This window comes from Zingiber officinale, chromosome 7A (genome assembly GCF_018446385.1).
Source record: "Zingiber officinale cultivar Zhangliang chromosome 7A, Zo_v1.1, whole genome shotgun sequence".
Classification (NCBI taxonomy): domain Eukaryota; kingdom Viridiplantae; phylum Streptophyta; class Magnoliopsida; order Zingiberales; family Zingiberaceae; genus Zingiber; species Zingiber officinale.
Genome location: NC_055998.1, coordinates 34,631,852 through 34,648,019, shown reverse-complemented (window position 1 = coordinate 34,648,019; position 16,168 = coordinate 34,631,852). Strand labels below are relative to the sequence as shown.

At 33.0% G+C, this 16,168-nt stretch overlaps 1 protein-coding gene across 6 annotated transcripts; it reads right to left on the bottom strand.

Moving 5' to 3' along the window:
- Nucleotides 1–2: 2 nt before the first annotated feature.
- Nucleotides 3–14,538, bottom strand: LOC122001307. 6 transcript variants are annotated; one of them, XM_042555988.1, is made up of 7 exons: nt 14,407–14,538; nt 13,366–13,784; nt 12,536–13,088; nt 11,482–11,587; nt 1,557–1,624; nt 837–903; nt 3–791 (listed from the first exon to the last, which is right to left on the bottom strand). In XM_042555988.1, exons 2-6 carry the CDS (start codon nt 13,771–13,773, stop codon nt 854–856), a joined length of 1,185 nt encoding a protein of 394 aa, XP_042411922.1. In that variant the 5' UTR covers nt 13,774–13,784; nt 14,407–14,538; the 3' UTR covers nt 3–791; nt 837–853. The 6 variants fall into 6 exon arrangements, with proteins under 6 accessions (XP_042411922.1, XP_042411925.1, XP_042411921.1 ...); XM_042555991.1 differs by having other exon boundaries at nt 3–945; XM_042555987.1 differs by having other exon boundaries at nt 318–903.
- Nucleotides 14,539–16,168: the final 1,630 nt, after the last annotated feature.

The window sequence follows — 16,168 nt, the reverse complement described above, 5'->3', positions numbered from 1 at the left end:
ACAGCCATTATATTTACCACTTTTTGTACACGTCACTAGCCATTCTAATTCATGAACAACCCATTTAATTAGTAGGAAAGTTGATTAAAACCACTGCAACATGCTCCAGCAATTAGTACATTGTGCAATCTCCAGGAGAGCTTTGGCATGATGACAATAAATTTAATCTGTACTTGCGTCTGCAACCGTTAACAGTTCGAGGTAAGAAAATAAGGATCCAGGGCTACAGCAGATTCAACATATTATACCCACAGTTATTTCTTGATTTAATATAATGTCCAGCACTAGTATCTAAACCAGGATCAGCATCTAAAATTCGTTTATGCCAGAATTCTATAACTTTTCTTAATTTATTCGAGTTAAATAATAGCATTGAGAGTCAACTGAAAAGCCAGCATTAGATACATTTGTACAAGGAGCAGAAACAGTGTAACCAGTTGTACCACAAAAGTGGCAACAAGAACACCTTTTCAAATACAAGTCGATCATCAGCATTTCTGAATACAATACATTTATATATTTTGCATGTGCCTTGCTAAATTAAATGAATTGATAAATAAGCTTTAGTTTACTATGCATGTCTTGCAAGGCTGATCAACCCAGTATCAAATAAATCAGCAATGAAGTTGAGATCTTGCAGATTTGCTGTTTCTTCAAAAACAAAAAGTGGCAGAAATGCCACAGTGAATTTCAGTCATATCCACTTTAACTGATGCAACAAAGCTCAAGTAACTGGTTCGTAGTTGCAGTAATCGAACACTCCCTGTGGTAGCTAGTTGTTGGAGCACTAGGGGCGAGCGATATCGCCTTTTTGCCACTAGTTGTTGGAGCACTAGTATGTTTCAGTTGACGCTCATGATCTGATTTGTTGCTGTGACCGTCTTGCTCTTGTTATAGTCATAGCTATCCGATATATTCAATGCATCATGCATAGATGAATTCACTCTATGATATCATTTTTCAAAAGAAGAAAAAAGAAAAAGCTCAAGTCACCTAGTTCAGAAAGAAATCTAGGGAAAAGTAGATACAAGTCAATAGAAATAATTCAACTCAATCAATAAAAGTAGTACTTCCAATCCACATTGACTATTTGATTTCAATAGTAATTATTGAAAGAAATAAAGTGGAAAACACGTCATTAGTGATTTGATGGTTTAATAAGGTGAAACATCCTTAGTGGATATCTTTCCAGGCATGTTGGATTCTGACCACTCCCACCAAATCCTTGTACTCGATAACAGTATAATTTAATTGCCTAAAGCATATAGATTTCACAAAATAAAGACTATGAATCATATTCATTAAATATAGACAAAAAAATTACAAATCCTGAAAGAAATTCAAGTTCAGACAGAGCCGCTTACAGGTTAAAATGGCTTTAACCTGGTACTGAACTGTAGTATTATTAGTGAGCAGACTTTTATAAAGCTTAATTGTGGGCTAAGATCCATATAGCTGACTCAAATTGTTAGGATAATTAAATTTTCTTTTTCTTGAATATGTAAAGGGTTGTAGTTCAAATAGATGAATTAACAACTTCCAGAACTAATACATACCCATTTTTATGACATGTAGGCACGAATAGGCCAGACTAGATGCATCACCAGCAGTGTAAAAGCATAACCTGGTGACCATTAGATTATGAGGCAGTATGAAAAAATTGTAAAAGAATTATAGAAACAATAATATTATAGCTGCACACAATGACATTGTTGGTTTAAAGAAATTAATTTCAAGATATAGATATAACCAAGGAATAAGATACCAAGTTGTGTGGGTCAGCTCAGCTAGAATTTACTATAGTGCCCGCGGGCTGACACTGAAACCTTTTGATGCATGGGCGGAGCTCTCCATGAGATCATGGCGGACACACCTGGACGCAAGCTCTCCAAGAAGTGGCACTAGCCTTGTGGACGCCGCACAGTCAAGCGAAACCACCACGAGAAGACTTGTGGCTTGTGAAAGCCCTCGAGGCCGGGCAAGGCCTCCATGACCTTCCGAACTGGATTTTTTTTCTTTTTCTTTATTTTTCACCACTATTAATTTCTTTTCTTTCTTATCTATTCATAAGCATAAACACGGAGCCTAACGAAGAAAAAAAATACCTTGTTAAAGGGAAGGACGAAATGGGGGCAATGAAGATGGATTGCTAGGAAAGATAAAACAAGAGAATTAAATATAATATAATTTCTAATATTATAAAATATACTATAACGATTGAACTAAATTATTATATATATAAATTAGGTTCAATTTTAAACTAATCAAAATAATACAAATTAAATATTCTTTAGACCTACTTGATCCTAATCACATGTCTACTTGGTGCACTAAATCAATATTTACTCAATTTTAATTTTAAAAATATTAGTTTAACTTAACTTAATTAATTATTATATTCTTTAAAACTATTTAAAATACAAAATTTTTAAGTATGATATAATTTGGTATTTAAAAGTTTTTTTGTAATCTAACTTTTGTAATGTTAATAGAGATCGAGAATCAGAGTATATATATATATATTAATCAATTAATAATTTGAAGTTTTCAAATAAATATAGCATAATTAATGCTTCAAATCATCAAAATATATCTAAAGATGGTAAAACTGAAGATGAATCTTCATATCCTTTTACTATGCAATATTTTTACGTACTCTCTAAGTACAAAAATAATATTAATCAATTAATAATTTGAAGTTTTCAAATAAATATAGCATAATTAATGCTTCAAATCATCAAAATATATCTAAAGATGGTAAAACTGAAGATGAATCTTCATAACCAATATATATGCAAGCTCTTGAACTTGATGCCTCTGTAATAAAACTTGAAACCGAAGATTAATCTCCATCACCATTATAAATGTAACATTTTGGATTTTATGCTTCTGTAATAAGATTATAATTAAGACTATTTAATTATGTGCAATAAGAATAAAAATATAACTTTTAAGTATATACATTACTGAATAGTTATTGCAAAAGGTTCAATAAACATCAAATATCTCACAAGATAATATCGAAACTTGAGTTGATATTCAACATCTCAAATATAACTCAATAGTAAATATTTATTGCAATCAAATATTAATAAAAATAATTTTAATTAGCATATATTATATTTAAAATTTTCAAAACTGAATCAACACAACATGATATGGTACCAAAAATCGTATAGCATTCCGGCTCAAACTTTTAAACCTTGGTATGGTTTGTTTTTATTTATTAACATTTGATTGTTATAGATTGCAGCTTCTAAAAGATGTTACTCTGTTTGTATTTAACTCTTGCTTCTTGATTAGTGGAAGTTGACTTCATTTGTAATTTAAAACCCACAGATCCAAAGTATCCTTGCTTAAATTTCAGCAATTCACAGTTCGTGCAGCTCCACTGATTTCCATTTCAGCAGTTTGTTTCCATCTCCTCTGCTAATACTCAATGATAGCTTCTGAAATTTGTTATTTCACAAAACTTAGTTATTGAATAGCTAAGAGATGGCTATCTTGGCCTTTTTTTGCATAGTCACTGATCTAAAACTTGTACTTGTACTTATAGGCGGCACAGCTTTAGCTCCAATATCATCCATATCAATATCATCACCAAGAGGGTCTACATCCTCAAAGTCCAATGTCGCAAGTTTAGAAAGATTACTTTTGTCCATCTTTTTCTCCATGAAATTTTTTATTTCACATACATGAGGCGGACATCTTTTGCAAGTCGTATTTCGAAACCCCCCAACAAGATGTTATTTTGCACGATAGATACCCCTTTTGTAACTTTTTGACAAAAGTTATAAATCAAATCATTTTTGTTATCCCGATTAGCTCTTTGAAAATAATTTCATGCCGGATCTTTTAATATATATGTTAGAGTATCACTACTACCTTCCATGATAATTGAATAAGAAAATAGCCTAAAAAATCAAAAATAAAATAAAATCAACACTATACCAGCAATAGAAAAGCACTGTACCAGCAATAAAAAAAAGGACAAAAAAAGAAGAAGAAAAGGAAAACAAATGAAAAATCGGATAGCAGCAGTCAACAGAACACGAACCAGCAAAAATGGAAAAATAAGACCCAAAAAAAGAAAAATTGGACACCAGTCAACCTGCAAAAATGGAAAAACAGTAAAAAAACAAAACCGGGCAGCATCTCAACACGAAGAAAAAAAGAAAAAGAAGCGCAGCAAACACGAACCAGCATCTCAACACAAGGAAAAAAAAAAAAAAAAGAAGAAGAAAAGAAGATTGAAGAAAAACTTAAAAGTGAAAACGAAGAAGAAGAAACGAAATAACAGAAGCAGAGAAGAAGAAGATAACAAAGGAAGAAGAAGAAGAAGAAGAAGAACAGAACAACAAAAAAAGGACGGAAAAAAAACATGCCTAAGCGACGGCGCGACTCAGGCAACGGCGGCGGCAACAGACAGAAATGCTCCGGGTAGGCTCGGGTTCAGATTTCTCCTTCTTGCATTCTTTTCTTCTTCCTTTTTATCCTTTTCTTCTTCGTGCCCTAATTTCAAACCAAATTGGTTTGAAATATTTTTTTGGGTAAAAATCCAGAAATGTTCATGATCGCGCCTCGATCGCACCTTAGTTGAGGTGCAAGGCGCCCTAGGCGCGCGCCTAACGCCTCACGTGGGAACAGGCATTTTTCCCCACGCCTTGTGCACCTAACGCCTCTCAGGTGCGCCTTTAACAACACAGCTAGCTACCACAACCACCTTATCTTAGCCCCATTAAACATCTACAAATGAGAATCCACGTCTAAGATTATCCACTAATCCAGTGTCTTGGATATCCATTTAGAATTAAACTCCTAACTAAGAGACATTGACTTAGAAGTAGTAGATGACCTAGTCATGGCTGGTCCCAAGCCCGGATAAGGGAGGAAGATTGCATTGCATTAGGTTGCCGGCTAGCCTTAAAATTATGATAAATATTCAATGAATGGATCCATTAAACTATTGTATTAATGCTAGGTTGTTCCCCGGAAAGAACGCATTGCAGGGTCTGATTGTAACGTCTCGACAAGGACCACTACATCTCCAGAACTCAAGTGTAGTGCTAAATATGCAAGAGTTCGCGTTGCAAAGTTCAATTGTAACATATCGACAAGAACCCTATATCTCCATGAGAACTTAGGTGTAGTGTTAAATAGGCAAAAGTTCTCACATCATAGATTGGATAAAAACAAATATGATAGAAAAACTAATAATCTAAGATTTAGAACATGGAACATAGGAACACTCACCGGTAAATCACTGGAAGTAGTATATACGATAATTAGGAGAAGAATTAGTATTTTGTGTGTACAAAAGACAAAATAGGTAGGCGAGATAGCAAAATTGATAGAGAACTCGGGTTTTAAGTTATGGTTCACAAGAAAGAGTAAAGTAATAAATAGAGTGGATATTGTTGTAGATAATTCATTAAAGGATGAAATTTTATGAGTAGTTAGAAACGGGGATAAAATTATAGCCCTTAAGACAATAGTGACGAAAGAAACTATGAACATAATTAGCATATATGTAGCGCAAGTAGGATTAGATGAAGCTACCAAATTAAGTTTTTGGACAACTTAGATAAAATATTATAAAATATTCTGCCAAATGAAATGATTTTACTATGAGGTGATATGAGAGTGCACGGGGGTTATAGGTTTGGAACGAGGAAGGAAAACTATATTAGATTTGATAACATATGATTATATTAGTCAATGTTAATAAAAGAGAAGACCACCGCCATGGTGGGAATAATAAATCGCAATTGACTTTTTATGGTTGGGAAGAATGGATGAAAGATTTGTAAAGATTGCGAGGTCATCTCAAGAAAGCTTAACTACCCAAGTTAAGTAGTGTTGGATCGCATAATATATCGAACTCTTAAATCAAGTTAAAGGATAAGAAGCAAAATATATTGTAACAAGCATTAGGTAAAATATACGGATTCAATGGGATAGATAGTATCAAAGTCAAAATAGTAACTAAAGTATTACGGAGTCGAAGGACATACACCACTAATAAAAATCTTGATGGTGAACGCTGAGCACAAGAGAAAGTGAATGAAAAACGAATTATAAGGAATTATATATTTGTAAGAACGAAGAAAAATTGAAAAATATACAATAACCAAGAAAAAACTAAGAGAGTAGTAAGTAAAGCGAAGAATGAAACTTTCAACGATTATATCAAAAATTGAATACAAAAGAAGGAGAAAGAGACATTTATAAATTGTAACGTAAGAGAAAGGAAGACAAGAGATCTTATCCAAATAAAATGTATTAAAATAAATGTAATAGAGTACTGTATGGAGAAATAAAAGAATGGAAGAGGTATTTTCATCAACTAATGTTTAGGCGATCAACTTAATTTAAGTAATTTAAGTAGTCAAATAAGAATAGAAATTTATATTTTTATCGTAGAGTTCAAACTTGAAGTAGGACACAAGTTTTAAATGGGATGCAATGAAAAGTCGTTGGACCAGATGATATTCCGATAGAGGTATGGAAGTGCTTAGGAAACAAGATATTGAATGTCTTACAAAATTATTATACATGATATCAATACGAAAAAATATCTAATCGAGGATAAGTACTAATTCCCTTATATAGTGGCTATACAAATCAGGTGTAAACTATAGGAATATTAAACTAATGAGTCATACCATAAACTTTGGGAAAAGAAATAGAAAAAGATTAAGGAAGGAGACCATAGAGATCAATTTGATTCATGCCGAAGGTCGACATAAAAGCTATACATTTTAGATAATTAATTGAAAAAATCGAGCAAAACAAGATCCACATATTCATTAACTTAGAAAAACATGATAGAGTCGAGAAATTATATGGAGAATTCTAGAAGAGAAGTGTTAAGCGTATATATCGAACTAATTATATACGAGGATATAACGACTAAAGTAAAGACTTGTGAATAACGAATTCCAAAAATAGGTTACATCATGGATCAACTCTAAGTCTCATCTTTTTACACTAATATAAATTAATTTATTCAAGACCAAGGTGCATATTATTTATAGATGATATTGTTTTGGTAAATGAAATACGTGAAAGAGTAAATGCGAAACTAGAATCTCAGCAGGAAACACTAGAAGGGAAAGATTTTAGGCTTAGTAGAATAAAGACAAAATATATGGATTTAAGTTTAGCAACATTAGATATAATGAGACAATTATTAAGATAGGAGACGAAAAGTTGCCTAGAACCAAAAGGTTTAGATATTTAGGATCATTTTTGCAAAATGATGGAGGAGGGATTGAGACAGATGTCTTACATAGAATACAAGCAAGATGGTTGAAATGGAGGAGAGCGTCAAGTGTTTTATGTGATCGTAAAGTACCTCTAAAACTTAAAGGAAAATTCTACAAAACCGCAATTAGACCTACTATGTTATATGGAACTGAATGTTAGGCTATGACTCGAGCATATAAGCAGAGATGAGGATGTTAAGGTGGATGTGTGGACATACGAGCATGTGCAAAATAAGAAATGAAAACATTGGAAAGAAAGTCGAAGTTGCATTTATTGAGGAAAAACTCTGAGAGACACGTTTAAAATGGTACAAGAATGTACTTAGACGACCAATAAATGCTCCACTTAGGCGATGTGAAATTATGACAAACACGCATATTAAACAAGGAAGAGGAAGACTAAAAAAGACTTGGTTAGTAGCAATAAACCAAGATAAAATTTATTTAAATATAGATGATGATATAGTTGAAGATAGAGCTCCATGGCGTAAAAGGATCCATAAAGCCGACTCCACCTAGTGGGATAAGGCTTGGTTGTTGTTGTAAATATAATAACTTGGATGGTTTGTGGAGCATGATAAGATGACTTAGATGTATAGTTAGGGAGCTCTAAAGCACTTAGGTTTTATTTTAGAAAATTTTCAACAAAAAGAACAATAAGTTATTTGCAACTAGAATACAAACTGTTAATTATTGTTTATATAATAGCCCAATAAATATCTAAGGCAATACTTTTTTCTTGCTTCTGTCTAATATTTCAGTCAGTGTTTCCCAGTCAGGGAGTTATATAGGAATTAAAATGACGGGTTGCTAGATCTTCAGAAAATCCTGGTAGTCCGAAGAAATGAATAATTTCTTTGCAAATATAGTACAGCTAAATGTTACTTTATATAATGTCGCTTTCTATATTTCACCATTAGTCAAGATGGAACACCTGGATCTCCAAGACTAGTATAAACCTAACCATTAAGTTTTCATTTATTAGATGGAAACAGAAATCAGTGAGCGTCATATTCTTCAAATCCATAAAAAATGTTTGAGATCAAATGAAAAATATATGTCTAAGGCTGTCACCATGAGTGAATGTATACTACATTGTCGAATAGGATATGCACTGTACCATTAAGGATAATCATTGAAATAGTTACTCTTTGTCCCAGTTGTGCTTTATGCTGCCACTAGTCAAACACTTCCTAAATATGTTGGGAACATATAAGTTAAAGCTTCAGTGTTATAGATACTGATCATTAGCTCGACACATGACCTTCCTCTAGGCCATAAATAACTCCCAAGATGTCTATGGTTTGCTTATACACATTCTGCAATTGTACAAATTTATTCAACTTATTCAAACAGATAAGAATAATTTCTTGGTTATACTAAATACTGCAGGTTCATATGGCCCAAATTTTTCCCCCTGAAATAATTTGCAATTTTACAATTTCAAAATCCTAATAATGCCAAAGGATTTATTGATGTTTCCAATTACAAGATATCTCTGAATCAGCAGCATAGTAACTATTGATGTTTCTCTCCTTTTTCTAATACATAGTCCGTTACTACTACTTGAAATTTCATCTGGTTTTGATTAGCATGAGCAATATGTGCCATGCCGCTTGTGTATTGAAACCAAAACTAGCTGGCACAGTTGAAATTACATGTTTCACCCATGTCGTTGCTATACGTTGCCTGTACAAAGTATATAAAGCTTGGTTTCAACCCATCTAGAACTAGACAAACTTAAACTCTATGGAACACAATTTAAGTTATGCAAACCAAAAGCCAACTTAATTTTAGGTCCAATTCCAAAAAAATTATTCGGTAAAACATGAGAGTCCATCCTTAACCATGATTAAAGTTCATAATACTTACAATCATCCATCCTACTACGGTTCCAAGTATGATTTACTACTAAGATTCCAGATACATCATATGCTGACTAATCAAATCACAGCTCTCAGACCTACTTGTACATATACATGAGCCTATTGCAGTCATGGTTGTCCAAATTGATAACAGTACCAATATCAGGGTCATAGTCAAAAAAAAAAATCTAACACTTGTATCAGAATGGTAGGACTGGTGAAACTGAAATTGTTGGGAATTTTTCAAGGAAAAAAAGAGTGGAAAAATAAATAATTTGATATAAAATATCACAAATGATGTTTAATTATAATAAAGATATATAATATGCCACATGAAATAGCATAATAACACAATACAAATATACAAATAATGAATAGTCGAACTAATTAATTTGATTAGGTACATTATCAATGATTTCATATTACTGCTATTATTAGATTAATAATATAATAATGAATATTATTGTTATTATTTAATAACATAATATTCTAGAAATACCAAATATTATTATATTTTTTAGTAAAAAAACAAAAAAATTAATCTGTTGAATTAGTTAATATAAAGTTATTAAAAGATATTATATACTAATATATTATTTACTGAAACAAATTATTATTTAATATTTCATATTATTAGGTTTAACTGAGGAGTGTTGAGGCAATATTGGTAGACGATGGTGCTCTGTATTCTCCATCAATAGTAACATCTCTCAACACTAAATGAACAAGACATGAATGAGATGCTTGGTCTACTTAGTGGTATATCACTTGCAACAATATAGTCGTTCTATTGATCTCATAACCAATCTTATTCTGTGAGGAAATTAGCGATTTAAACTAGAATTCATGAGAACACAGGGACTCTCTCTCTCTCATGTGTGCCTTTACTAATAATAACGCTAAGATTGATAAAAAAAAAAAAAAAAAAAGTTGGCAAGATTGGTCGAGTTAGTCAAAATAAACTTAAATTGAGAAAACTTCCACCTAATACATCCTTTTCATTCATGATTTAACAAACTTTTAAATAATTTAATCTACTTTTTAAAACTTCCACCTAATACATCCTTTTCATTCATGATTTAACAAACTTTTAAATAATTTAATCTACTTTTTAATGGTGTTAACTTATTTCTAGGTAATATTTGTTTGAATCTCTATACGGGATTATTGATTTCTCAGGAAAGATTAAATTAGTCTTTCCAAATACTGGTCTAAATCGAGTGGTCAGCACTGATATAAGCCAATCTTGACAACTATGATTTCAATTCTAGTTATGTTAGTCCAACTTCAGCTTGTGGATTAACCACTACAAAAATACAGATGTCTTAGGGGCAGTTGCTCCTATCCAATGCAAGGCACTGGTCTAGCATAAGTAGCGGCCCCAATTAATAAGACACAAGTAAAAGTTCTCTTTATTAGTAATAAGGAATGTTATAAATTGATCTGTTTGTTATCCAATTTTAAAGTTGTTTTTTTATGAAATTTTTATTCAAATTTGGTTCTGGAAATAAGGGGATCAAAAGGGGAGGGAATAATCCTAAATCTCTGTGGTGTGTCGGCTCAATTGGGTCAAGATGGCTCAAGGCAGTTTGCTTTAATACCCTGCATAATATTAATACATATCAAACAATTTTTATTTTTATTTGACTTAGCATAATGCTTTTTCTTTCCGTCCATAACCTGCATAATACACTTCATTCCTATTGTTTTTTCTTCTTATTCTTTCCCCTCTGTTTTGTGTCCCTTCCCCGGACATGAACATCACGCCACCAGTTCTGAGCTGTAAGGTAAACAAGGTTCTTTAACTCATCATGTGAAGCCAGATCATTTGGCTTTCTTCTGAATGTATACCCAAGGATGTTTATACAATGCCAACATAGTCAGAATATCTTGGTTTTATTATCCCTTTATTGCAAGGGCCAGAACTCACTATACAATTAACCATTTTGTATCTGAAATTGCATGTCAATAAGTTTAAACTAAGTACTTTTCAGTTGCCTATGTCCATAATACTATAGCATGATCTAGCTTACTCTAGCAAGTAGCAAGAGTTGGTGCTAAGCTAAATATACCTGCTATGCGGCATCAAGTAATAGATTATTAATAGACACATGTTTAAAGTTTGGTGTCTAATTATGCATCATAAAAACAATTGTTCTGGTTCTACATGAACAATTAAATCAAAGATCAAATGTTTAATATTATAAATGGTTTCAAATATCAGTTTAATGCAATGAGATATGTTCTGTATGCATTTTGGTTAAGGATCCTTTCATAATGCATTATCATAGGCAAAAAAAAAGCCTGAAATAAGAACAAACAAAATAGAAATACCAAAACTGATATACCCATATGGATAAGGATATCTTGCCCCACTGATGGAAGAGCAAAGTGGCAATTCCACCATCATCACAGGCCTATGGAAGCAAAGTTTAGAAGCCTCCATCTTTGGCCCTGGAAGAGGGATGACAAGTATCAATTCAGTCAACAGGACAGAAAGAAAATCGAGAAAATCAAATGAATTTGTAGCATACTAGTGCCACAAGGAATGCAGAAAACCTACACATCGTGACAACAAAGCATGCAAAAGTGAGCATGACCAAACTATCAGTGATAAGAGATTCCCATCATCATGGTCTTTAGACAATTCCCAACCCTATAAACTCAATAAGTTGTATAAGTAAAGCCCATGTGCCAAACATCAGCTTACCAAAATAAAATCTTTTATAAATTGACCTTATCCATTGGCATTTTAGCTTCCATATAAACACTGTTAACTTCAAGTGTAACCAACTTAGGCATTATCTTCTAATATTAAAGTAACCCACTGATTTTGAATCCAAACAATGCTGATAACGATAAATATGCTTTTCTTATAAAGATCCTCTTGACAAAGTAACTTGACATCTGAGGTCCAACATATAAGTTTTTTCAGAACAATAAATAACTTATTAGTATTTGTACCTACCACAGCATTTATATTTTCAGAATAAATATCCATAAAATGAGGTAAGATAGTAAAACAATTGAAGCAAATTCAGAGTAAAGAAATTCATCCCATGAGTACTTCTCATAGTGAAATGTTAAGGATACAAAAAATGATGGCTACATAGTTTAAATTCAACTTTGTACATATCAAACATTTTGAGTTTTACTCGTGCTATTTTGTAACTCAAACTTAAGCATATCTTCTAGTCAACTACAGTGACGTTGTAGTCATTTAAGAAATTACCAAATTCCTTATCTCCATTAAGTGTTCATCATTGGATATGTTTAACATTAGACGAAGGTTTGTCATCAATGCTTCTCGTTCCCAACTTATTGGGCCAGAAGCATAGAATGCTTTTAAAGTGGACCTATATGCACTCAACTCAAACTCATGGATTTGCACGTGTAAGTCACCTTTCCTAGAAAAAGATGAGTCTGTTTCAAAACCACTGGAAGTTTCTGCATGATCAGATTGGCTATAGCATTCTTCATGACCGCTGACACTACAACTACCCACAGAGGATGAAGTGCTTTCAGCAGCATTAAGTACAGAACTATTCAAAAGATTCTTTTCCTTATCTGAATGTAGCATACTCCTTCCTGATTCATTTCTGGATGGACTAACTCTCTTATTTAAGTAACAATGTGTATATTTTTCACCAAGCAATCTTCCACTTGAAGCAAGAAAGTCCATCTTCAGTGCACACTTTGATGAGTTTTCAGTAGTTTCTTGCTGGAAAATGCCATCTTTCATGATTGCTCGCATCTTTTTTCTTCCAGCATTGCACATGTCAGCATGAATATGCATATCAAGTGGTCTTTTCTTTATGCTGCCTGAGAAAACTGCCGGAAAATGGTTATCTCCAAAAGAAGTCTTCATCTTCTCACATGACTGAGGCACATGGCAAATGGGCGTCCCTCCTCTCATTGAGCTGCTTAGTTGTCCATCACTTTCTTCTCCAAAATCCTAAGGGAAAAAAAGTAATTAATTCAAACATCATCAAAATGGCCATGAAGGAGATCCTAATTCTCAGGCAGCATAAGCAGCCTAATAGTTGCAAAAAGCATATTCACAAAAGATTAAAGTGACAAAAAGGATTTGGTGTAATGGAGATCAACAATACCAAGGTAAGTTGGTTAAATTTGTTCAACTGAGAGTTAAACAACATACAAGGATGCTAATACAGCAACCATCATTCATATTGACTTAACAGCAACTTGCGAAAAAGAATGCATCATGATACCTTATGAATCACCATCCACTTGTTGCCTTGCCAAGATAGCTGTCTCCTTATGCGAGATTTGTGGCATGGAAATTTCCTAGAAGATCCAAGAAGCCTCATAGAACAGTAACCATTACCAATAATCATCCGGACTTCAGCAATCTTCCATGAGTTATTGTCAAACACCTCGACAACATCACCAATCTGCAGCTCATTCTGGTCCCCTAAGGGAGGAGGGCGCGGTCTAATGGCTTTTCTTGGCACTCTGTCCACTGCTACACTGCTGTCCATCGGATACCCATCATACCTCACTGAATATGTGTGCCCATTACCAGATATGATTTCCGCACTCCACCAAGAGCCGGAGGGAACCTCCCTCCTGTTCCAAACCTCCACCTTATTCCCATTCTTGAATCTCGTGGTAGGCATTCTCTCAATTCCTAGGAAAAAGTAGATGAAATTATAAAAAATAATGAACTGAGTAAAAGCAATCCGATGGTTTCCAAGAAGAACAAATTATTTGTGTTCTTAACCTAGTAGTGCAGAAAAAAATTAAAAAAACAACAACAACAACAGGAAACCCAAAATACAAAAATAATCCGACACACATCATGCCGCATCGAATAGGAAAAAGAAAGCGACAGAAATCACTGGCGAAACATTGTTCCGATATAACCTAAATGAAATCAAAGCAACCTGCTCTTGTGTTGCTCTTCAGAAATCCAAGTTCTAATTAATTTTTTTCTACAATTAGGCAGTTTTAGAACATAGTCTGATTCAAAAAGTATATATATTGGAAAACAATGAACGATGCATAATCAAAATTCCAATCAAATTGAAATATCAAGAAAAAAAATAAACCAAACATTTTTACCTAGTAAAAGCAAATATCGAAACTAATCCGAAAACAAAATGAAGGGGACCTCGGACTCTCAAAAATAACCAGACACTGATGATTAGAAGCCCAACGCGAAAGTACCCCAAGTTATGAACAAAATGCATGACATGCAGAATCGGAAGTCAGCGATATTCAATTAAGACATCGAACGGAAGAGTACTCACCCCTCAACACGAAGAACTACGAATCGAGCGAGCGATCGAACAAATCCCGTTCCCCTCTCTCTCTCTCTCTCCTCTCCGTCTCCTCTCCGCTGAGTCGCTGACTCCGAAAAGAATCAATTACAATACTAGGATAAAAATATTAGAATGGAACCGAGGGGCCTATCAAATCCCGTTTTTGCGTGGGCCTCGAGTCCGGCCCTCAAGAACCGATCCTGGCCGTTGGTTTAAGGCAGTATCATGAAACGTTCGGTTCGTTGGTTGGTTAGCTTTGGGGACACGTTCGTTGTTGTAAAGGGAATGGCTTGTGAAGGAAGGTTAAGTTAATGGAGAATGTTGTGTTCGTGAAGGAAAGTAACATGAGCTCGGGGATAACCGTGTTTTTAGGCATCAATTACCCTTACATACACGTAATCTATATACTATTAGCGTTCTATTGGAGCAAAGGTGAAATTGTGATCCTAATATTTTCCTTTGAGCCAGCTCTACACTATCTGAAAGGAGATGAATTATAAGAATATTTATCTTAGTACAGTGGTCCTTTACCTATAGGAAGTTAGATATCCAACGAAATATTTTGCACCTGTTAAAAATTAACCATAAGATTTAGTGAATCAACCACCCATGTAAATACCAACTTCGTTAATCCATGAGAGCACAATTAGCATTTCATGGAGATTCTCAAGTGCAATATTCATTTTATCATTGAAGATCAATCGGTTTAGCACGTAATGATTTATATTAATTATGTTCGCTTCTTTTATGATCATTATGCTATCTCTTTTGCCCCTCGACTAGTATCTATCATGTTGAACTCGATCACAATCTTCAACACTAGTCTATCATGTTGAACTCAATCATTATCTTCAACACAACGTATTGAAATTTGTGGGACTTTAGAAAATCTGACTTCTGCATAAATAGTAGGGTGGTAAATGAATCAAAAATTCATAAATAAGTTTGATGTTCAACTTAATAAGAACTTGTTTATATTCATTTAATATACAAGATCAATTGAATAAATAAGTTTAAACAACTCATTAAACCAAACGAATAAACTTGAACATATATATATTTAACTCGTTAATATTTATGAACATGTTCTCTTGAACAATGTTCACAAAAAAAGTTCTTGAATAATATTCTTAAATTATATTAATCAATAAAACTCTTATTAGCGTACTAAATAAATTTTAAAATGAATAAATAAGTTTAGATTATCAAACTTAAATAATAGACTAAAAAAGATTAAAATGTAAAAGTTTCAAACAATCAAATAAATTTAAATTGAAAGTTCGATAACATCTAAATGATCCAAGCTCAAATTTGAACAATCATTTTAACGATTTGATTCATTTTAGGTTTAGTTTAACTTAATTACCTTATTAAATAAGTTTAAGCACTACAACACTTAGTTCGGCTTAGCTTGGTTATAACCCTAGATTTGAACACACATCTACTTGTTGAGCCTTCATGAGATGGGTCTATTCGAAATTGTTATGACAATGGTTCACGAAACGTTACATTTTAAAAATTTCTTTAGCCAGCGCAGGAGCTCCAAGATGGACAATATCCCAAATTATATATCTTAAAAATATTGTATAATTCATTTATATAAGGGGACTTGAATGGTGTTATTATACTAGATCACCACCCTATTATTAGTTGTTTAAAATTCTTTTGAATGATTTGCGCTTAACAAAGTTAATTAAATCAGGTGAAAAACAATAAATTCATAAGATATTTATCTAATTTAGATAGAATA